We start from the raw sequence: 24,237 nt of genomic DNA, 5'->3' as shown, positions 1-24,237 counted from the left end.
ATACCACAGTGTACAAATAGGGCGAAGCCTTTACTGAAGGTGTGTAAAATGTGCGTGTAGGTTACAAATAAACAGTGGGGTCAGCATCTCCAGACAAAACCCTTGAGAGACAACTCTTGGGAAGCCCCCGCATCCATTTCCATGCCACTTGTACTTTCTCTGGGAGAGATGGATTGGGGAAACAGGGCAGTTCCTCCATCTTTCCCCAGCTTCCCTGTAGAGTCCAGTGGTCTCATTCAGAAGAGCCAATGAGGCAACCTCAGGCGACAACAGGATATAATAAGACATCCCTCAGTGCGATAGCAACTGTTGCTGGCTAAATCATCCATGTTTGATGGATAATGCTGGCTACACAGAATAACACCTTCAGAAGCTCAAGTCAGTGGCGCGCTTGAAACATTTTTGAATATAATGGTGCAGTCATGCATAAAGTCAAGTGTTTCCATTCACTTTAAATTCACATTGGTTCGACTACATCAATATTACCCAATAGACCTTAACTGAGCCACATACAGCATGTTCTAACATTCAGGTATTTGTGAGTGTGTGGTGGGGGGTGGGGGTTTAAAATCTTACCACTTACCCAATGACGGCAAAGGCAGGAAGCTCTTGTAAGTCAAAGGGGAAATCAAGCCGGAAACGAGTTTTAAAAAGGGCTGTAATGGTCTCTGGAGCAAGCAAACAAGAAACAGCATTGCGAGAGTTAGCAACATCTACCAATACTCATGAAAACTGTAAAAGAAGTTCTTAATTGATGTCATGAAGCGAAACCATCTCATCAACAGAGTTGCGGAGAACATCAACATTAAATAGACACATGCACACATGCATCTGTCTCACCTTCGTCTCGGTTCCAAACAGCCAGCACTCTGAAGATGAAGGCACTGAAGGTAGCTGCAAAGAAACCTCTCCAATAATTCCTCACCGCGAAGAATGTAGATGTTACTTCAATACTGAACAATACACCTGGAAAACACAGACAGACAGAAATGCATGTGTGTATAAACAAATGGATTTAAATTGTCATTCTGGATTAAAAGTAAGTGTACCCCTGGGGAAATATCTAAAGTCTTCCATTAAAAAAAATGAATGTATTACGTTTTTCCCAAATGCATTCTGTGAAGACCCACCCCTATTCTTACCCTGACTGAATCTCACTCCTGTGTGGTACGTTACTTCAGCGGCATGTAGCAGGGTTTTTGAACGACTACACTTGGTCCATTTGTTCTGTTGGCCCCACTACCACTGGTCTTGTTCAGAGCATGGCATGTCATAAAGTCTTAGCGGCAAATAATAACAATAAAAAGCAAACACACTTACTAACTGCATTAGCATGAATAGATAACTAAACCATCCATCCATCCATTTTCTAACTCGGGTCAAGAGGGGGCTGGAGCCTATCTGAGCAGCCTTCAGCGAGAGGCAGGGTTCACCCTGGACAGGTCACCAGTCCATCACAGGGCCAACACACAGAGACAGACAACCATTCACACTCACAGTCACACCTACAGTCAATTTAGAGTATCAATCAGCCTCGTCCCCTCTTGATGTCTTTGGACTGTGGGAGGAAGCTGGAGTACCAGAGAGAACCCACACAGGAACAGGGAGAACATGGAGACTCCACACAGAAAGACCCCCTGTTCAAGCCGCGGCTCGAACCCGGAACCTTCTTGCTGTGAGGTGACAAAGCTAACCACTGCATCACCTTGCCGCCCTAGATACCTAAACCTAGATATGAGTTTTTTTGAATAAATATTTTCGTGGAGACTCACCTCCTATTGGGGCAGCGAAGCAGCAGCCCACTCCCACGGCACAGGCTGCTGCCAGCATCTCAATGTTTCTTGACTCATTCTGAAACACAAACAAACATGAGTGGTTACTATGCATTCCAATTACTTTTAATCAATTGAGACACTTTTGTATTTTGCAGACTAGAAATAAGACATTGAACATAAACTGTAATAATTGCTCTAAAACTAATGACAAAAGACTTCCACACTTTGGAGTTGTGGCACCTCAAAACATATATAAAAGCTAGTGAAGCAAAATAGCACAACACTTGAATGAATAATGAAAAAAATAGCTCAAGAGGATTATGGTGCATCATGGGAAATGGATGCTTATTTGACAGGCCTTTTCTTACTTACCTTCATCCCTATGAGACTGCTGTCCTTCAAGCAGCATGATAGTGATAAAAAGAGGTTAGCGCCCCTTTGATGATATGCTTAGCGGCTATTCATGGTCCACATACTCAGTGTGGAAATTGATTAGCATGCAGTACTGCTGCTGCTTACAAACACATTATCACACAAAAAAATATGGTGGCGAGAACAACGTGGACAAAATTTGTTTAATACACTAGATATTAAAAAAAAGTTCGTGGACTATTTCTTGAAATCAAATAGTCTGGCATTAATAAAAGTTGTAGTAGACCCATCTCCTTCATCCTCCTGATTTTCTGCTCAGGCTTAAGAGATGTCTTAACATTTCGTTTCCAAAGCCTTTTTCTACTCATCAATGATGTCTCTATATCGGTATAATCTCCAGGCAAAGCATACCAAGGACACTTACTCTCCACATGCTTCGACAGGTTGGCTATCAGAAAACAGTGGGCTTTTAGAGAGGGGGCTTAAAGACGAAGGACCTACATTGCCTTGTTTTAAAAGAGATTCAATGAAGGGCTGCATAAAGTGCCAGAATATGACACAATAGGAAATTATACACGTCTTTTAACTGTAGAGCTACGACATGAGAGACGACAGATGCAATATCCCAGTGCATTCTATGTAGGAGGTTCCTGTTGTCATTTGGAGGACCATGGAGCAAAAATATGAGTTTTTTCCTTTGATAATTAAATTGTCTTGGCAAAAAATAAGTGTGCGGTGACAATTGTGGCTGTGAGTTGTACAAAAGTTATCCAAATACCTTCTCCCACTCTCCGCATGATGTCTCCTAATCATTTAGTAGATTTTCTGTAATCCCGCTAACAGCCTAACAGATTTGCATGAAACATCAAAGACTCTTTGTAAGAGCTAAAAACTACTTTAAATGAGTGAAAGGCTCATCTACATACAATCAACACTATTCAAGTGATGTTTGACCTTAAGAGCTTGCATGAGCTGCTCCTTGTGAGCTGGAGGACTGTGAAGCATGCAGCAGATTCATTTATTGAATTACCTTCATCCCTATCAGACAGTGCTCCTTCAGGTAGCATGGGAGTGAGAAACCAAGATGACAAACAATTAGAACCCCTTACTGTCTTGTAGCTTTGTGTTCATCATTAAAAAAGTGTCCAGGTTTCAATTTGACTTCCAATCATTTGTCCATCTACAAAATATAAAACAACTGACTGGATGATCTTGATGTAAATGTGATTAAATCACCATACATGTATTCTCAAACATCTGACATTTGACATCAGATAGGTGTCACATGTCAGTGTCACACACTGGATCAAAACGCATGCTTCAACTAAAGCTGCTTCTGACAGCCCACGGGATCACATCAGCATACTGTACTTGAACTACTCTGAGTGGGTGAGATACTGCTGTAGAGGGACACTTCACACATCCATACACACTCGTAGCATTAATATGCACAACACTAGAGGGAAGAGAGGGTTACAGGGATACAACCATGATGATGATGACGACGATGATGATGATGAAGAACACACAAGTATGCATGAGCACTCCTGCTCTGAGCCTTTCATGGTTTAGGGCTGTTGTTCTCAACCTTTCTGGGTTGTGCCCTCTTCGAATAACTGAATGGGTGTTAGATGGGTGCCCAACTCTGCAGGTTCCCAGCGGAATAAAGAATTCCATTCTAGCAGTGTTATTGATGTTAATGATCCCCCCCCCCCCCAAAAAAAAATACTGACATAACTGGGCCTATTAACATGTTAAAAAATAATCAAAAAACAGTTCAGCCGAACATATGTCCACTAGGACTCAAGGATGACCTGAAAAAAATGTGGAGGTCAAAGGTGAAGGTCATTGAGGAACCGACCTGTTGTGGTAGCTCTGTTTTATTTATAGTTTATCTTAATTTTCATAGTCCTCAAGTGCTGACTCTTCAAGCGTCTATACCAAGACGAATCATTATCAATGATACAGGCCCTAGAATATGAAGAATTTTGCTTTAAAAGAGTAAAAAGTTAAAATGTAAAATGTAGAAAGATCTTGTGACCACCAGGTTGAGAGCCACTTGGACTGGGCTCTCGACTCATGGGGGGAGTCAATGCTACAGCGTACATTTGGTAGTAAGATGATGAGGACATATAGAGTTCTATATGGGTTTCCCGGTTAGGTGAAGATGTAGTTGACTGGCCTGCACTGAGCCCTGATCTCAGCCCCATCGAACACCTTTGGGATGAACTGAAACACCATCTGTGAGTTAGGTCTTATCATCATTAAGACTTCAATGGATGAAAATCCCTGTTTCTTGTCTCTGAAGTAGGTGGAAAAAACATTCAAAAGAAGTGGAAGCTGTTATCAGGGAACATAATCCCTAGTTTTGGGCTATGTTTCTTAATAATATCCAGTCACTCCTCTTTTGCATCAGCATGTCATGTTTGCCAGTAGAGTTAACCGCATAACAATCTCTCTCTATTTTCTAATCAAGACCATGTGGATGCAGCAGAGGGACTTTGGGGCCTTTCCTCTGGCACATTGCTTTCTGTCCTCCCCTCAACCCCTCCCGCCTTGCCACGATTTCATCCCCCAAGAGAAGCAAACACATCTTCAGAAAAGAGAGAAATCATTCAAGATTTTCTCAGGCTTCCTTCATCTAAAATGACTCCTTCTACCAAGGGCAAAGAAGATGGAGAAGAAAAAAGGGAAGATCTTTTTTTTTTTGCCAGTCCTTTCAGCCTGCTCAACATGAAATCCTGCTAGTTCCTCTTCCTCTGAGAAAAATCCCTCTCTATCGCTGCATCTTTCTCCTGGCAGAGTTAGCTTTTAAGATGAAATATATCTAACTTGCTGACCCATATCAAAGTGATTAAACATGTATAAATCATGTTTGTTTTGGCTGTTGGCTTCAAGTCACCTGTGGAAAAGAAAAGAAAAAAAAACTTAGATTTTGTCTGCGTTTAACTGAACAAACAACAACAACACAGGGCATGTAGAGCAAATTCGAAATCAATTTTCAACAGACAATGCTGAAGAAACAGATATTATGCATTTAAAATCTATGTTGTGAATTGATATGGTATATTGTGAAAATATCAGTTAAAAGGTGTTGTTTTTTCCGGCACAATGTGTTTTATCAGGAGGTTATTAATCGTGGCGATAAAAGTTACAGGTGATACTGTACGAACAATTATGTAACCCCTAATGTGGGTTTAGCTTAAAAAAATGGCTGAGGCAACAACTTCACTGCTGGCAAAAAAAGAAAAGAAGGGCGCAAAAATATAAAACTGAATGGGAAAAGGAGTATGAATGGTTTGAAATGGGAGAGACAATGTTTTCAAAGCCAAATGCACTGTCTGCCATTGACAGTTCACTGTAAGTCATGGTGGAATTACCAATGTGAAAAAGCACAGAGCAGGAGACAATCGTAAGAAGAATGAGGGGGTTAGGGTTAACCCTGCACTTTGCAAACATTATACACTGGCACTTTTTTCTTTTCTTTTCCACAGGTGACTTCTGCTGACCTGGCAAATGTCTATCAAACAGTAAAACACATCATAACATGAGCTACAATGCTGACTGTGAACTTCATTGGGGGGCCGCTGAGGCTGAACAATAAGCAGAAGTAAGTGCTAACCCACTGTAAGCAACAAGTAGGCCTGAAGCCCTCAGGAACCTCATCAAATCCCTGACAGTTAAGGAAGACTACATCAAAACATTTTTCCCTCTAAAATATAATCCAAATAATAAAGTTGTTTTTCTGTATTGCAATCACTTAATCTGGGTCCCCAGAAATACTCCACTCAGACCCTGTTCCGACGGGAATGGCAGCTCTGTGCCACTGACGAGTGAGATTTTAAAATGAATGGTAAACAGGTAAAAGATGTCGTAGTTTGTTACATCATAGCTGTCAACCAATGACAATCACACACTGAGCTTTTTATTACCTGTTTAATAATAAGTGAAATTTTTCATCTTAAATTCTCATTTTTCTTGTGTTCTGCTAACTGATGCTGCCTGGCTCTTTCATCTTTTACCTCCTTATTCCTTTTCTCAATATTCTTTCACCCCTGCACCCAATCCTCACTATAAATCTCTCTCTATCTCTCTCTCTCTCGCTTTTGCTCCCTCTCTCTCTCTAACAAGTCTTCTGTGAGTGTTGCAATTGCTTGACAATATCTCTGGCTGCTACTGTGATCAATTTTTGATGACTTGTTAGCAACTGTGACTTGATGAACCAAAAACATCTCAAATGTTCGTGAATGCAATCCAGCTGTCATTGGCTGGCGGTTGTGAATTGGTTGGTGGATCTGGTCACGCACGGGCAGCTCTTAATGCAGACTGTCACTCTTCCAAAGCCTCACTGAATTGGTGTCAGACTGTTGCAGCCAAAACTTAAGAGGTGGACCAAATGACCCTGTGGGCCATGAGCCAGGTGGCATGACATCAAACATTTTACAGTAAACTGAAACCCTGGATGAACAAATCAGCCATTATAACACACCATGGGCCCATATCAATGTATCTGTGATGCCAAGCGGTTGGCACTGTTTGTGCGCCATGCATTCAGCCTGTGTTCGGACTCATGTTGGCATTTAGAAGGTGCGTAGAGTAAGTCATTAGACACCTTTATTCATAGGCATGTTTCAGGCCTGACATCAATCAAATCAATCAGAGTGCCTCATGTCATTCCCTTTAAAGTTCACGCTGCGCCAGGATTTGGCTTGTTGCTACTTCAGCAGCATGTGCATTTCAACTCAGGAGAATAGCATGTTTCTCATCTGGAAATGGACCTCCTCGTGCACCAGATGATGACACACGTGCATGTTTTATGTTTCTATACGGGAGCAACAGGCATTCATCGAATCCATCGGAGCCGTAGCAGTTCTGGGAGGAGATGGCGGACAATGTTTCAACATTGTCGGTCATCAATAGAACCACACTGCAATGCAACGCATCTACACATTTGATTGATACACCCTTTAAATAGCACTTCACACATTAACGCCACTAACCCAAGACCAGCCTCTTATTTGAAGGCATTTCCTTCTTCCAAACAATACGCAACTTTGTTCTTAAATCTTGCATTGTTAAAGCAACAGTTACTATCTTGTGGTGTTCTCTGATATTGCTGGTGTATTGATACATTTTTGGAGTGTCACTGACAGCTTTAGATGAGCGGAATGGTGCTAAACTGATGCCATTGGCAGCATTTTTTATCATGTAGCCTGGCGTCATACCACTGCTAACAGGCAGTGAGCTCTATTCAGAAAACACAAAGCTGGAGACTTGCCAGTGCATAAATAATATATCTCATAATATAAAGATGGGATAAGCTACAGCCTTGAGAACAAACAAAGCATACAGTACATTTTGAAAGGAAACCTACAGGATGGCTTGTCTGTTGTAATATGAACTGTTTACTGCACCTAGAGGATGGTGGCAGTGAATAGGGAACACTTTTTAGAAAAAGGTGAGAACACATAATTCTTCTGCCATTCTTTTTAAATGTCTATTGCATATCAACACTCAAATCAAATCACACACAAATTTGGTCACTCCTTCATGTCCTTTGTAATTTCCTAAGTAACTAGTGTTGGAGACAAGACAGAACCATTGGGACTCATCTTAGGGAATGATTCAGTCCTTGTCCACTGGAGTGGCTGTAACCATAGAGTTGCTGGATAAATACCCGGTTCCCCTGGGGACCACGTCCTTGAGCAACATCATGAGACCCTAATTGTGTCTACTGAACAGATTGGCACCATGCATGGCAGCTTCCACCATCAGTGCGTGTGTGTGTGTGTGTGTGTGTGTGTGTGTGTGGCAACATTGTAAAAAGCTTAATAAATACAGTCGATTCCCCATTCAATGATTCCTGTTGCCACCCAGTCATATACTGTAGTGAGAAAAGCACAACTTTGGGTGTCATCTGCATTTAGCTTTAGATAATTTTGAAAACAACTGAGTCAAAAGAAGACACAAGACAGACAGCACACATATAAAGACATACCTCATAGATTCCTCCAAACAGAGACATGAACTTGCTGAGGAGAGCTGCACACAGACTGGCAATGTGTACGAATGGACCCTGACAGGAAGAAGAGACAAAGCACATAAAACAAATGCCAATGATATGTAGCACTCTAGTCCCCTGTATATAGTGTGCGCATCAGCAACAAAGCTAATATTAAAATTCCTGGAATGAATGAAGATCAAAGTGTTAGTATCAGGATTAAAAGTGAGAGCATCAGAGAAATTATGCTGAAGTTAATAGAAGTTAAGAGGCCTTCAGTGAATCTAAAACCTCAGCTGCTGTAGTAGTACGCTATGAGAAGCACCTGAGGCTTGTGTATGTGTGTGTGTGTGTGTGTGTGTGTGTGTGTGTGTGTGTGTGTGTGTGTCTAGAGAGAGAGAACGAGGAAGGACATTTTCTCTGCAAGTATGTCTTCAGGCTAAGCAGTCTTTTGGGGGATGCCACACTTACCTATAACACCGATGGCAAAAACAGTCAGCTAAACTACATATACACCCATAGACACAACAACTAGCTTACAAGACACAAACAACATCTGCATTGTTATGTTGGGGATCCAAACATCTCCTACCAAACATCCCTTCCCATCCCCCCGGGTTTAGAAAATGTCTCCAGTTGATGTAGCACCTTCCTTCAACAGATTTTACATTCATTGCTCTGGACCTGATCCTGAACCTTTGGGGATCATTTGCAATTCATGCTGCAGGGATGTTGGGAAGTGAAATATGAATGAACAGGGGACAGCTATGTTTCCCTGGGACGTTCATGTATTGTACCATTTCAGTTCTGTATTGATGCAGGGATCCAGCGGCTGTAATACCTGAATTACACCATGTAAATGCTCCTTTCACTTTGCCCTGCAGTACATGATTTTTGATGACTGTCAGTTCAGGGTGGATATTATTCATAGATTTAGGGATGTTTGGGGCTATAGCATGGCACCTAACTCCTGTCAGTCTGGATTCTGTGCTGAGCTATCACAAAGTGATGTGCTGTGTACAACTACAACTGTTAACAGACAAGTATTTTGATGCATTTTGAAGTATGGCATTAGAAAGATGGCAGGAATGATGATGTACGGGAAAATTTAGCAAAAAGTTTTCTACACTTCTACACTTGCCTGAATTGGTTTTTGCCAAAAAAGATGTCGGATTTGGCAAAACTACACAAATTATTACTCAAGAAGAAGTACTGACATTCGTGAAACAAGTCTGATTAAAGTATAAGTACTGTTTCTACCTATTTACTCAAGAAAAAGTAAAGAAGTACAGGGTCTTAATGTGTGTAGTATTAATTCTTGTTTCAGCTCAGCCTGCAGTAGTGGCTGATCCACTCTCATCCGTGTCATCACTGATGTTGATGCTCCCCCTCATGACACAGCACCAAGAACACATTCTTCACAACAGTCGATGGATACAACGTCTTGGCAGCTGAGCATCACTAACTCGTCCCCTTTTCTTTTTAACGAGTGGGTGTCTTCTTCAAGGTTTTCAACTTTGGCGGACATCTTCTCCCTTTGTACATTTTGGCAAGTGGCATTAGCAGCCCCTATGTTATCTTTCCGCTCTCATCCACATGTTTTATTATATTGCTTATCTTTTTTTTCTTTTGTGCATCAAAACTTAATCAACAAGCCTGTTTTTTTAAGTGTAGGTAGTAGAAAGATACCAAAAACCTGTACAGTATAGGAACAAAAAAAAAATTACTTGTGCTTAACTTGCCTGTACATCCAATTCTATTCGCTTCAAACCAGTTGATGCAGACACACCTGTGCATTTAATTTTTTGTGACAGATCCATAGTTCACATAAAATTCATTTCACAATTAACTGGAGACACTGCTTCTGTAAGTGCTATAGAAAAAGTCATACTATGGAAAAAGCCGACAGTTGAAAATTTACGAAAAAAATTACATCCAGGTCTGTGACCACAACTGCTGCAGCGTCAGAGGGAGGTTGGACTGGGAACACTACAAGGTTTTCCAGACTGTCACGGGCGGGGCTGAATATTCTCCAGACATACATTTTGTACTTCACTGTTCACGTGCAATTACGAGCTGCAAGTCACGTCACATGTTTACGCCCACATAAGTGGTGGCTTTTTTGGAAAGAGGAATATTACGCCTCCATTTCACACAGACAAGACGGCCAATTCCCACCTCCATCGGGCCGTAAATTTGGCACATTCTCTGTCTAAAAACGGCTAGAGAAAGGCTTATTTATTAGCAAGTGTCTATCATCCACGCATTGGTTAATAGTCAGTTCATGCTGTTATCCTGCAGAGTTGAGCAGGATGAAGGACAGAGTGAGTGCCTATGCATGACGTCAACTTATTAGGAAGGAACTTGTGCATTTTCAAATATGTATAAGAAGCCAAGTTTAAAAATGGATTTTGTTTCACAAAGTTAGCCATAATAAGATTGACTTGCAATGGTCAGTTCATGGTATTTCAGGAGAAGAAACACTTAGAGAGATTTCTAATCTCAAATCTCCTTCCTGCGAGCTGCATTTCAATTTCTTTACCATCGTATGAGTCACATATCGATTGACTCATTGATTGATCAAACTGACAGCATAGTCGTGTGTGTGTGTTTGTGTGTTTGTGTGCCATGTCCTCTCTCAGAATACTCAAAGAAAGTGGCTCCACACAAGGCTGTGTAAAAGACACTTAAAAAGGAGTTAGGTGCACGAGGAGGATGCAGTGTGACTATGTGTTACCTCCTTGCCCAGGGGCATGCCACTGCCAAGAGCGCAGGTGAGACCGATGACTTTGGCCACAAAAGTTTTGAAAGTAAGGTACTCCTTCAGTACCACTCCTCGCAAGATGGTCTTCATCTCTGGAATACCTGAACCTGTGGTGGAGCGCAGCTCATGTTAATATTTGATTGTCTTTAACCTCTGGTACTGTGAGTGATAGCGAAGTTTACATAAACATAGCATGCTACACAAAAATGTTTGTGTGCTGATTTTGTACCAAATTCACGCAAGACTGATTTGGTGCAGTGCAATCACATGTTGAACTAAACCTTGAGTGAAGCTATGATTCTGGCCTGCACACACACATTTTAACATGTGTGAAATGTTAGGAACTGAAATCCGATTATATCCACACCTAACAGAATCCACCCATAGCTGATGATATCTTTGTTTGGTCTTGCTCATCGTAGGCATTTCTTTCACAGGGTTTTGCATGTTTCTGCTCCACTGCGGTTCAGTCTAAATATGATTTAAATGATAAGAACTAAAGACAATGGCCTCATTACTTTTATGATGAATAACAAAACATTGTTAGAATGTCTGTGTCAGTTCTGAAATCGTTTCAGGTGGGAGCATCTAAAACAGTACGAAGGCATCCTATCTTTTCTCATAAACTGATTAATTTTTGATTAAAACATTTGAGCTGCATGATTGAATTTTCCATTTATATTACATTCAAGTTTGCTGAGGGTTAAATGGCGGTCGTCTGCTCTGTTGACAGAGCATCGCACATTGTTTCCTTGAGGCGTTGCAGGAATGTCGCCACATGCACAGATGCCCTCTAGAGTGAGATTTAGGGTTTGGATTAGGCGGGGGTGGATAAACCACCTTCATTTCAATGAAAATATGATGCTCTAGAGCTTTAACTTACATTTATTTAATAATGTGGGATTGATAGCATTATTATCTTATAAATAGGAATGAGCATATCTATTAAAATATGTATCTAGTATGTAGGTAAATAGTTTATGCAGGTATGTGAATAAGTGTATGTGTATGCATGTGTATCTATATATACATGTACGTGTATGTGTATATATATCACATACATGTTTATTTTGTTTGTTTTTTTCTTTCCACTTAACATCATTGTGTAGTTTAACATGTATAGTAGGCAGGCACTGATAAACCTTTGCTTCTGCCTAAACCTTTTTCAGTCAATTATTTAATTTGTCTACTTGTGTTTCTGGTTTTTAAGTGTATAAATGACTGAACTGATCTGAACTGAATATAAATGAAGCTATTAGAAAATATATTTATTTTTATTCATGGTGGTGCAGTGGTTAGCACTGACACCTCACAGCGAGATGGTTCCGGGTTCGAGTCCTGGCTCAGGCATGAGATCTTTCTGTGTGGAGTTTGCATGTTCTCCCTGTTCCTGAACAGGATAAGCGGAAGAAAATATATATATATATATATATATATATATATATATATATTTTTTTTTTTTTAATTCCTAAAAAGGCTGCACCTCCAAATTACTGGTGAAAATGAAATTATTTTCACTGTTCAGTAGTATTTAATTGTGTTTCTTCCTTTATTTATCTCCTTTATGTGTTATTTTTTCGCTTTATATGTTGTGTTTTGCAAGTGTGTGTGTCTATCCTACCAACAGCCTGCGGAGCAAGGATCTGCGTGAAGCCAGCCGAAAAGGTGATGAGGACCACAGGGTAAGTGACCCAGGCCAGATACTGCAGGAAGACGTTACTGTCCAGACCACCGTACATCCACTTCTGTGCTGTTTACACACGCAAACACACACAAAACCAGGACAGACGTAAACCGCAATTTAGAAGTATCCAGTCACAGTGATAAACACAAGTAAAATGTGTGAATGCACATCAAGTCTGGTAATCTACAAATGTAAACCTGTAGCAAAGATGTCAGAGGAACAGACTCTAAATATGTGCATGTGCAGACACCCACACACCCACACCAACACACGCACGCACGCACGCGCACACACACACACACACACACACACACACACACACACACACACACACAGATAAGCTGCATTTTAAACCGTTTCAAGAAAGCAAGTGTATTGTTTTCTGTGTCACCAAAGGACAGAGGGTTAGTCATGTTCTGAATCCAATTAATTGAACTCCAGACCATAACGTGTGCATGTGCACATGCACACAGCCACACAAACACACACACACACTGGAAAGTATAGGTGATGTTAAATCCTCTTTGGCATCATCTCCTTCAGTTTTTTTAAGTCACCGTGCCTATGGACAGTTTCCTAATACTAATATGATCAATGCCACCAGGTAGCTTCTTTCCATCCTTCCTGCCATCCTCAATCCACCTTCAACCTCTCAATTTCTTCTTGCGCGAACTCTCCTTCATCTCTTTGACTCATTCCACAAACATTGCTATCTCTCCTAATATGGGTTTCTAGATCTAAAATGCATATTAGCCCTTATTTTCAAAACATCTGATCAGGCTTTGAACATTGTGTCACTGACAGTATTGTGTATGTTAAACATTTTATCCTACTGGAGGTGGAAACAAGCTTTTACTCAGTTAATACATGCGTCACTTGTTCCAAAAAATGTGTTTTCCCCTGCTGAATGAGATACCTCCACAATACTAAAATAATTCATATACATGTTAGAGATTCAGCTAATTGTAAACCTCCTCTAATTTAGAGCCTAAAGCGTAAAAATATTTTTTGTGTTTCGCACTTCATAAAAGGGCGCTCTTTCCCTTCCCACTCTGAAGCTTTTTATCCATTCCCATCTTGCAAGTCCCAGTTTAGTAGTCTCCCTCACCCCAAATGGGTTCCTTTATAAATCTTCCTCTCCTTGTTTCTAAAAATGCATCCCATACCTCTTAAATCACCAACCCCCCTCCTCTAATGTCTTAACTAGTCATGCCCCTTCCTGCAGGTGAGGAAGTCGCCTCTCCTCCTGTCTACCCCTCCATCCCTCCCTTTGTGCCTCACCTTGTAGGCAGATGGCGATACAGAAGTCCACCACCCAGCTGACCAAAGCCATGAGGAGTCCCAGCAGGATAAGGAAGATCCAGTCCTCCCCAACCCGTGAGATCAGGAACTTCTGACAGCGAACTGTGCAGACTAAATGGACAGCAGGAAGAAAAGATCACATGTCACGACTACAATACAACATCCAAAAGCTGAAGAAGAACTGGTAATGAGGTTAATAATTTGCATAAATGAAGTATTAGCCAAGGAGATATTTTTGCTAAATTAGTACATTACTGTAGCTGTGTTTCCATCTGGCAGCAAGCGAGTCTGGGTGGGTGTTTGATATTTTTGGGTAATGCAAACAGGTTTCTCTTTTGAAAAATAAACCTTGTTATTACATTGTTTGGATGACTAACGTGTCACTCCACATCTTACATCTTGATTGAGAGACAAACTTCATTAAACCCACACAAATATTGATTATCTATTCATACTTTTTTCTAAATATGCTGTATGTTCAACTGTGTTGTTACATATAGCAAATCACACATAAATATTCCTTTCCTTCTGTGGCAGACTTAGTAAAAAGTGTAGCATTATTATACACACACATTATTTGGGGTCATCAAGAGGATCAGAATGTATTAATGACCATGGTTCATGATTCTGAAACACACATATATTTAACTTCAGAAAAGGTGGGTTTAGGTTACTTTACTTCATTTCTCGATATAGTATTACAAATATATTATTTACAGGGGCAGCACAGTGAGCAAATTTGGGTTTGAATTCATCAGCCAGGGCCAAGTGGCAGAGAAATCTACACTGCCCCTAGCGGTAGCAAATCTAATTTGCAGCCAGGGTCAGTCTCGCAACACACGTCTCGGGCTCCAAGGCAAAACCCAAACCCGGGTCAGGCCAATCACATCGAGCAGGCTTGCACAGTACAGTAGGTAGGTGGGTTCGATGTCATGACGGCAGGGTTGAGATAATTTTGCAGTTGTAGTTTGCAAGTTCCTGTAAATAATAAAGATGGCTGCTCCTGCGGGTGAACAGCAGTCCTTTGAATATGCGTTGGTCTCAATTATGAACGAGTTGAAGTTAAAATTTTCCTTGACAGAAGGAGTGTTGCCGACTGGATACGGGAAAAGTTTAATTTACCAGTTAGCTCTGCTGGTGGCTAAGCGCATGGGACTCATCAATGGAAACCTGCTTGTGATTACGGTCTCACCACTACACTGGCAAGTCAGGTTCAAGTCTCGATAAAATGGTGAGACACCGCTGACAAATTCTATTCGACTTCGCCAGTGTTTTCACTACCGCCCCGCCGACATGCACTGACTCTCTGCAACACTTAAGGGTTTCATCAGTTTTTCAAAGATAATTGTTGAATATGCAAGCACGCCTGCAATTCTCATATTTTTTCCGCAAAAATGGAAACTGCTGTTGGGCTCCATAACTTAAGAAATTTTCCAACTTTTCCACAGCACACCATATGTGAAACCTCCACGGATTCTGTTCCATTGCTCGGACTACCTCACCTTCTCCGTTGCTCTGATTGGTTGTAGCACTGTGCAGAGAGAGTCTGACAGATCACCGTTTGTCCAGCCCCTCTGATTGAGCCCTGTCAATGGCGTGTTTCCAGACCAACATCCTGATGTAGATCATCCTGATGTTTTTATCATTGCAATGCTTTGTTGAGTTCTAAACTTTTTTTAATCTAATATATCTAAAGAATGATTAAACAGGTGTGGCTATCAAGTTCCAATGCTGTCCGCTGGACTTTTCCACAGACAGGGAACAGGTTCTGTGTGCATTTGCAAAACATTGTAAGAACCATTGTGAGCAATACCCCCAACAATCAATTCATTTTGAACTCTCAAATCGAGAGCTAACTTTTTTCTCATTGTGAACCATGATGAATCACCTGCCCCTCCTCCCCATTTTCCAGCAGGACAAGGAGGAGGGAGTGAAAAATCATGTAACCAGACAACACGTGCAGTCCAAGGCCAACTAAGGGGTGCATTAGCACACGTGAGCTAATAAAATGGTTTCAGTTGTCCCTGGCCTATGTCTGTATTTGGGGTTTTGACTTTCTGCTAAGGTAGGTGGCACGGTGGTGCAGTGGTTAGCACTGTCACCTCACAGCGAGAAGGTTCCAGGATCAAGTCTGGCACCGAATCTTTCTGTGTGGAGTCTCCATGTTCTCCTTGTTCCTGTGTGGGTTCTCTCTGGTACTCCAGCTTCCTCCCACAGTCCAAAGACATCAAGAGAGGACGAGGCTGATTGATACTCTAAATTGACTGTAGGTGTGACTGTGAGTGTGAATGGTTGTCTGTCAATACATGTTTGCCCTGCGATGGACTGGCGACCTGTCCAGGGTGAACCCCATCTCTTGCCCCTGAAAGCCACTGGGATAGGCTCCAGCCCCCCACGACCCTTGGCAGGAATAAGCAGAAGAAAATGGATGGATGGATAGATGGACTTTCTGTTATGGCTGGTTTGGCAGAAAGAGCTGAAGTTCAGAAGATCTTGAACATCACCGGTTGAAAAACTCGCACTGATTTGGTAGGAAAAGGACTAAAGTGCATTGTGTTACAGTGATCTAACATAAAATGCAATCTTACATGCTCATAAAGAAAGAATAGGCTACACTGATCTTTGTGTTTTAACTGCACAGGAGACACACGTACACACGCACAAACCAGAACTGCCTGAAGCACTCTCAGATTTCCCACAGTCTCTTCGAAGCAACAGGAAACTCAGCGTCATGGTTAATATAATGTATAATAGATGGGGCGAGACATGCGTTCACAACTACTGATAAGGAGTAATTGCTGGAACAAAACATTACTATAACACATTAGAATGCACATGTACATCAAATAATTCATCAAAGTTCTCATTTACACCATATTTTCCTCTTCCCCTCTTCCCCTTTCCCAGTCATGTCCTCAATTCCCTTTTCTCCTCTGAGGGGGAAATGACAAGTGAGAACAGTGGGGTGCCCGTCACATGCTCGCGCGCGCACACACACACACACACACACACACACACACACACACACACACACACACACACACACACACACAAAAACAATGTTTCTACTATTCCAATTTTCAGCAAGTCTTTCTATAACACACTCTTACTGGACCCAGAAGAGTGTTGGACTTGTTACTCAAGTATTTATTCCACTTTTAAAAAGTAATGTAATTACTTATCACTTCCTGCCCACATCTACTCATTACACTCGCTCGTTGTCTCATTCTTCAATTACACCCCACAAAATCTTCAACATAAAACATTCTGTTAAATGACACAGTGTTGAAGCAATTACGGTAATAAATGATTTAGTCACTTTGAAATAATTTTATGACAACATCATAATAATACAGGTACACACTTTTCAAAGTGCAATCAACTTGTAATTCTTACCAGCGTGTGCAGTCAGACATTAGAATAAGAAAGTGAAATATACCAAAATAAAACATAAAGAGACTTCACCACGTAAAAATGTCAATGACATTCCTATGTAAACAAACATAAACATAAACAATACATCGAGGTCACCAAGATTATTGACTTCATGTTTATTCTAAGATAAATTGATGTAGTTGGGCGGGTGCAATTACTATTCAAATTTGTCTGTTTTTGAATGTTTATCTTAATGCTAACAGTTTATACAACATTTAAAAATTGAGAATGCAGTGACAACAAAGCCAGATGAATTTCAAGTGGTGCCTTATGCCTATAGTACCAGAAAGCTTTGGTTATAATGATGCTTCAAAATTGTTCCTCCATTTAGGATACTGGATATACAGTACGACACTTTATTATCTAATTTAATTGTTTCATTATCTACAAAGTGTTCAGTCCTGGACATAAAGTTTGGCAGCCAGGACCCTTTGACTGTCCTCTGCTTTCATTCACCTCTGGGACCACCTATTTGAAGTTCATCTATTAAGCTACTGCTATCTGTAACGCTGCTGTCTGCGGGCTGACAATGGATGTCAGTTTGTCCAGTGATGCAACTGCTGATGTCAACATTACTTTTATAAATGTGCAGCAAAAAGTGTCTTTGAGCATCAATATCCATGCACGTAACGCAGTCTGGTCAGGTGCCAGCAGCTTTTAAAGGCGATTTTGTGAAAGATATCTCACGATAAAGACATTACAAGTGTGTACGGAACACTGAATAAAGGTGTGAAGCTTTTGTTGCACTTTTCTTAACAAACCGATGCACCAAATTGCATCTTAGAGAAAGGAGACAAAGTAAACACTCTGCTGGAGGTTCTGTGCAGACAGCAGGAGGTGGAACAGCAATGACAAAATATCATCAAACAAGACCAACATGACGTTTACAAGTATGTTTGTACACTACTTAGTGGGATGCAACTCAGCAGGTATTCCCATTAACTACTGCTGCACATTTAATGGACTTGCAATTGCAACATCAACCTGTTAAATGATACAACCTCCAGAAGAGTCTGGCACAAATATTGCAGAAATGGATTTATTTTTGTTATTTTGTTTTTATTTACAAGTTTTGTTTGAGTTCTTATATTCACATTTCAAAATTATGAGTAATGTACATGCATTTTTCTTGATAACCAAGAAAGTAGACTCATGATACTGTTTATTTATCGTTGCAAATCACAATATTGTACATAATAATAACAACAACATGACCATTTCAACATGTTGTGCAGCACTAATGCTAACTGCGGTTGTGTGTTTGGTGGCTGGTTCAGGTGCGGCACAGGATAAGATGTGCTGATAATTGTATATTGGATAGGAAAGAATGTGAAGTGCCTACATTATTGCCTTTGACTCTTTTTTGTGCAGCAGCTGCTCTCTGGGTATGATTGTCTGCTACAATGTTGCACCAAAACTGGAGCATAGCAGTAAGAGTGTTTCAGAAAAATTAATGCAAAATAGGAATTTCTCCCCCGTGGTTTGTGTTTCTTTCATCAATGGAAAAAAGTACAAGTGATTAACGGAGTTGATGTTGAAGCAAAACAAATAGAAGCAATTTGATTTCCACTGGTTATTAATAATACACCTAACAGATCTAGCAAATCAAAATGCATTTCCTATGGATGTGATTTTTATTATCCTAAACAAAACTGTTAGCTTTGCAACAGCTAAAGTACAGTCTTACTTTGCTGTTTTTTTAGTGTTAGTGACCAAGGAGACTTGGTCTGCCGGTCAGTCTTTACATTTGTGGTTGTGTGTGTACGTGGTTGCTCTACACTAACAATCACTAAAAATCATAGCAGATCCACTAATGAACACTTGGTCATGACAGCGAACATGAAGCTTACGGATGGTTTGAGTGACAGGTGATGGAGTGACAGACAGAGAGAGAGAGAGAGAGAGAGAGCGAGAGAGCTCTGTAATTTAGTTAGCTGTGTATGTGGTAGTATGACTTGATAGCTTCTCTATATTCTGTATATACACACACACACACACACACACACACACACACGTACACACACACGCACACACACACTTCTTCATAGCATGCAATAAGTAACAGCCTTGTCCCCCCATAGCTTCCATGATTTCTAACTCACCCTCTGCACCTCTACCCTCCTACGTCCCTTCACTCCCTGATCCCATCATCCCTCCTTCCCTCTATCCCTCCCTCCTGTTTTCTTCCTCTGCCTTTCTACTAATCACCTCCGACCTGACTTAACTCTCATCCTTCCCTCTCCTTCTCAGGTCTTATCTGCTGCCCTACACACCTCCTCTCCATACTCCTTTCCTTGCACTCTCACCTCACTCTCTGCTGTTATCTGCTCTATTTATTTATTCATACTTGCTTTCTCCTCAGCGAGACATCCACTGCCCACAAACCTGTTGAGACTAATTTAGGTTGCCTTGGATACAGTGCATCTAGTTACTTGGCCTGGTATTAAGAGTGCATATGTGTGTGCGCTTGTGCTTATCTGTTTATTTTGGTTTGAGCTACCCATTTTTGAAAGCTAATATCAACACAGATATATTTGTCCTGAAACAAAAATTTTGTGCTGACATTTAAAAGGGCCACTCAAGAAATTTGTGTCAACCAACGATGAATTATTTCCTAGAATCTGGAGATGTGGATACAAATATTAGTTTGGAAAACATATAAAAACATGTTTCCAAATATTAAGATGTATTTGATACGAATCATTTAAATGGCTCATACTCCAGTCAGATCAGTCACAATATAAACCGTCAATATAATCTGCCGAAATTAGCCCGAGTGTACCGGCTAGGGTCTGACTGATATTAGTCAGCAATCCGCTGATATATTTGCTTATGTGAGCAGATTAATAGAGCCAGCAAAGTTGCTCGGTTTAATTCAGAAATTTGCACCGTGTATTTTTTTGTCCAGAAGACCATGCTGCGTTTTAGTGCTGCATTGATGTACTTTTTGACAATAGTATTTATTTGTTGTATGTAAAATGTAAATATCTTGTCATGTCATTCGTGTTTGATCCATATTCTTCATTTTTTTTTATGTATACCTTTAGAATACTGGCTAATTATTATGTTGTAAGAATTTTTTCATATCAGCATTGATATCAGCTCAAAAAACAAAAAAAATCCCCTATTGTTTAGGTCCTATTCAACCCTCACCTCTGTTATAATTGATCAGGAGAAACTTTTAATGTATTTGATAGAAAACTAGACCTGAATTCAAACTTCGGTGAACGCAATGATGGGAATATTTTGGGTATACACACTGCACTGAACTTGTACCCTTTTATCATTTTAAATTGTGCACAGTGCATTCAATGACTTCACTGATTAAGAAGGTTTGACTGCACTTGTGACACCCTTCTGACATTTTGCACTCTGGGCAATTGCTCAACACTCAAAAGCACGTGTGCTTCAACAATAGAGTCTCACTCACTCGCTCGTACAGCCCGGGATACACTGATAGGTCGGATGGACTGTCATTGTGTCGGGCAAAATGTTTTGTTTTGTCACCCTATGTCCATCAGATGCTAAGCTCCTAAATTTAAGAATATGTGCTAACAAAGCTAAGAAAACTGGCGATGATGAAAACATGTACTGCATTCAGTGATGAATGTGATCACTCTGGTGCACAAGGTTGACTCCTGTGCTCCCTAAAAAAATGAAATAGTAATAAGGCATTTGGATTTGTTCCAGTAGGAAGATAAATCACCAATTTTCATCATGCCTGAATAGAATATATGATAAAACTGCACCTGCCATCTGGAACGTAGACGAAACTAATATTTTGTTTTGTCGCAATAAAAAGATTGTCTTAAGACCAAGACAATTGACTTCAACAGCAATCTTATCGAATAAAGGCAGAAGGAAGGAGTGAAAACACCTCAGAGGAAAATCCCTTGCAAAGCTACAGCCTCTTCATAAAACCCAATTATTCACATCATCCTCCATTTGTTTTGCAAGGTGACATTAATGCCTTCATTTTGAACAGTCACACCAATGAGGCCTATGCCCCCATCCTCCCATGTTATGTGAATGTGCTCCAATATTCATTGTATATCATTATGCATAAGGAGGAGATTCAATTAGAAAAGCCTGGCTGTGTTAAAACCACCAGCTTGATTAGATTAGAATTAATACAGGCAAATCTGATTCAGCTCTGCAGCTTCTTAAAACAGAAACTGTAGTAGATGGAGGCAGGGGGAAAGGGACCGCAGTACAGTACACACTTTAAGGTTTATGACATACAGTATTCAAGAATCAAATATCATACATAAATTGATAAGAGATGCAATGAATGCAAAAGTTACAGCTGAAATGGTTGTCAGTAAAATCTGCAAGTAAACTGAGGACACATAATTTCAAAACTTGGTGTACTGAAACATCTCAATATGATGCACGTTTGTCATTTTTAGCATCAATGAACTGCCGTTGTTGCTTTGTTCTATTTTCTCTGTTCCTGCACCGCTCTCTGCTCTTCATTTCCTTTAACCTGGTTGAGAAAAGTGAAGATTTAACATCGCGCCGCTAACCGATCACGAACCGTGAGGTTTAAAAAAAGAAAAAGAAAAAAAAGGAAGGTGCTTCTGTGACTCTCCCGACCCCACATCCGGGGACGCTATTACATCATAACGCCTACACCTTCACACATTAACAGTAGCATCATCATTTTTCTCTGCACGGTCAGATTTTATGAAAGAAGATGTAACAGGCCATCTAAGTGAAAATAAACAGTTGAAGGGCCAGGTTCTTGTTAACAGAATGCCATTCAACTTCAAATGAAATTCATCATGAATTTGTCCCCTCTCTCTCTAGTTTCTGGACGTGTCTCTAAAAGTAGAAACGTTAACGCTGGATTATTTTAAAGATTCAGTGTTTGTATCGTACCAATCTGTTGGTTGTTTGAAACATATAAAGACAAATCAAATTGTCTTGAGTGGGTGAGATACCGATGCTGATCACACCGCTAGATAGCCAAGTTTATCTTTTATCGACTACGGTCGAGGTGAATACTCAGATCTGATTGTCTGCTGGGTGTAAATCAATTCCTGATACCAGAATAACTACTGAATAGTTTCAAACAAAATACGTTCTTATCTCCTAAATGAATGTGCTGGAAATTTTGAACGAAGCTAAACGGATTTAGTTTTTGCCTTAAGCAGTGATTACATTTTTTTGAAGTTCTACACAGAACTGAGTTGGCCTCACCCATGGTGAAGTTCTATACAGTTTCTGATGGTACCAGCTGGTATTTTTGGCCCCTCCTATTTGCTGCAGCAGTGAACAACACTTTAATGGCATCAGAACCTTCTACCTTTTACCTTGGTGAAAAGGCTTGGGAAAAATGTTTTATTTTGATTGCAGAAACACATGAAAATATGAATTAAGAGTCTTATCGCTGTTTCTTTGGTGGGGGTCCAATCAGAAATGAACGGACAGTTGGGGGTCCTTACCAAACAAAATGCATCTTATAAAACTACAGTAAAGAAAGAGTGGGGATGTAGCATCCTTATTAGCGGCTGCCTTGACATAATGGTTGGAGGACGGAGGATCACAGAACAAGGATATCTAATTTTTCTCATTCTACAATTATGATATTGAGATAGACTATTACCAGCATACCGGGTGTCCATGAAATACATCAGGACATCAAAGTGATTTCATGTGGTATTCATTAAACAAAGGAATTTCCACTGGCTGTCACGATCCCTGTCTCATACTTCCTGTTTTATTTTGTAGTCATGTCCTGTCTTCCTGACCTCCCTCCTGTGATTACCTCATGTGTCTCACCTGATTGATTGCACCACCTGTGACCCGTTTACCTCCTTGTATTTAACCTCGGTGTTTTCCCCTGTTCGCTATTGGGTCATTGTCAGTTTTGATGTTTTGTGCTTGTCCTTGTCCTGTTCATGGTCTGGTCTGGTCTAAAGTTCTCTAGTCACGTCGTCAGTCACCAGCCTCACGTCAAGTCTCCAGCCTCAGCTTAACAATAAACCTCTTTTGTGCACCACCCTCCCAACTCAGTCTGCATTTGGGTCTCCCTCATCCACCACCACGAACCCTAACACAGGCTTAATGTTATGGATGACAATGATGATCTCATCAACAAGCTGAAACACATGTCCATGCGCTGCCTTGACTGATAGTGCTGCTCAAATCTCTGCGTCTCTGCAAGCAAATGTACATTGAATGACTCTGTGTGTGTACTCGAATGCAGTTGAAGATAAAAGAAAAAGGACGGAACGGAGGAAAGAGAAAATGAGGGGTAAAAATTAAAAGAGACAAATAGACCCCTTTAGATGAAAAGATATGTGGTAATAAAACTAACTACGTATGTGTGAACATTTGCCCTGGTCTTCAAATTAGCCCCCCTTGTTCTTCCAACCCACGAAATGTACCATCTCCCCACATTCATTCATTCATTTATTTGTCCCTCCTCCACTCCTTCCTTCGTGTTGATGAGTTCTCTATGCTAATTGGATGTAAAAAAGAGGGGATGTTTATGTAAATGGCATCTGCGTCAGTCTCGGGTTACCAGCCAAAGCGCTCCTTCTTGCACTCAATCACTCCGTTAGGGCGTTGAGTTGCGGCGGCAGAGGCACCTGTCTTATGACTGCAGTAAAAAGTTTGCTTTATGATGTGTAATAGTGTCTACACACACACACACACACACACAAACCCCCAAGTTATTGCAAAACAGTCTCAGCATTCCTCTTTAATTGCATCCGGAGAGTGTGTGATGTATGTTTAACTTGTCTTGAGGGAGCAACACTAAAATCCACAAGTATGATCAAGTGTACTTGTTCTAAATGGTACACAGCTTTAATATTTCCAAGAAGCAAATTAATTTTCTGGTTAATGTTGAAACTCTTGGTGAAAAGAGACATTAATGATCTGAACCTCTAAGGAA

At 40.6% G+C, this 24,237-nt stretch overlaps 1 protein-coding gene across 5 annotated transcripts in view; it reads right to left on the bottom strand.

The window, feature by feature from the left end:
• Positions 1 to 24,237, bottom strand: part of LOC147254433 (chloride channel protein 2-like) — a 192,478-nt gene that overhangs the window by 69,112 nt on the left and 99,129 nt on the right. For 3 of the 5 annotated variants that reach the window (XM_086216066.1, XM_086216064.1, XM_086216067.1), the window contains 9 exons: positions 13,878 to 14,009; positions 12,534 to 12,662; positions 10,886 to 11,019; positions 8,146 to 8,223; positions 3,178 to 3,201; positions 2,148 to 2,171; positions 1,773 to 1,851; positions 841 to 966; positions 584 to 668 (listed from right to left, as the gene is read on the bottom strand). In XM_086216066.1, the coding sequence (XP_086072192.1) occupies positions 584 to 668; positions 841 to 966; positions 1,773 to 1,851; positions 2,148 to 2,171; positions 3,178 to 3,201; positions 8,146 to 8,223; positions 10,886 to 11,019; positions 12,534 to 12,662; positions 13,878 to 14,009 (811 nt within the window). The remainder of the gene's footprint in view (positions 1 to 583; positions 669 to 840; positions 967 to 1,772; positions 1,852 to 2,147; positions 2,172 to 3,177; positions 3,202 to 8,145; positions 8,224 to 10,885; positions 11,020 to 12,533; positions 12,663 to 13,877; positions 14,010 to 24,237) is intronic. The other 2 variants (XM_086216065.1, XM_086216068.1) reach the window with 1 other exon arrangement.

The sequence above is a fragment of the Aulostomus chinensis genome, chromosome 10, assembly GCF_037954235.1.
Source record: "Aulostomus chinensis isolate RoL2024-O1b breed Wild chromosome 10, RoL_Achi_v1.0, whole genome shotgun sequence".
In the NCBI taxonomy this organism is placed as follows: domain Eukaryota; kingdom Metazoa; phylum Chordata; class Actinopteri; order Syngnathiformes; family Aulostomidae; genus Aulostomus; species Aulostomus chinensis.
This window is presented reverse-complemented; position numbering and strand designations above follow the sequence as displayed.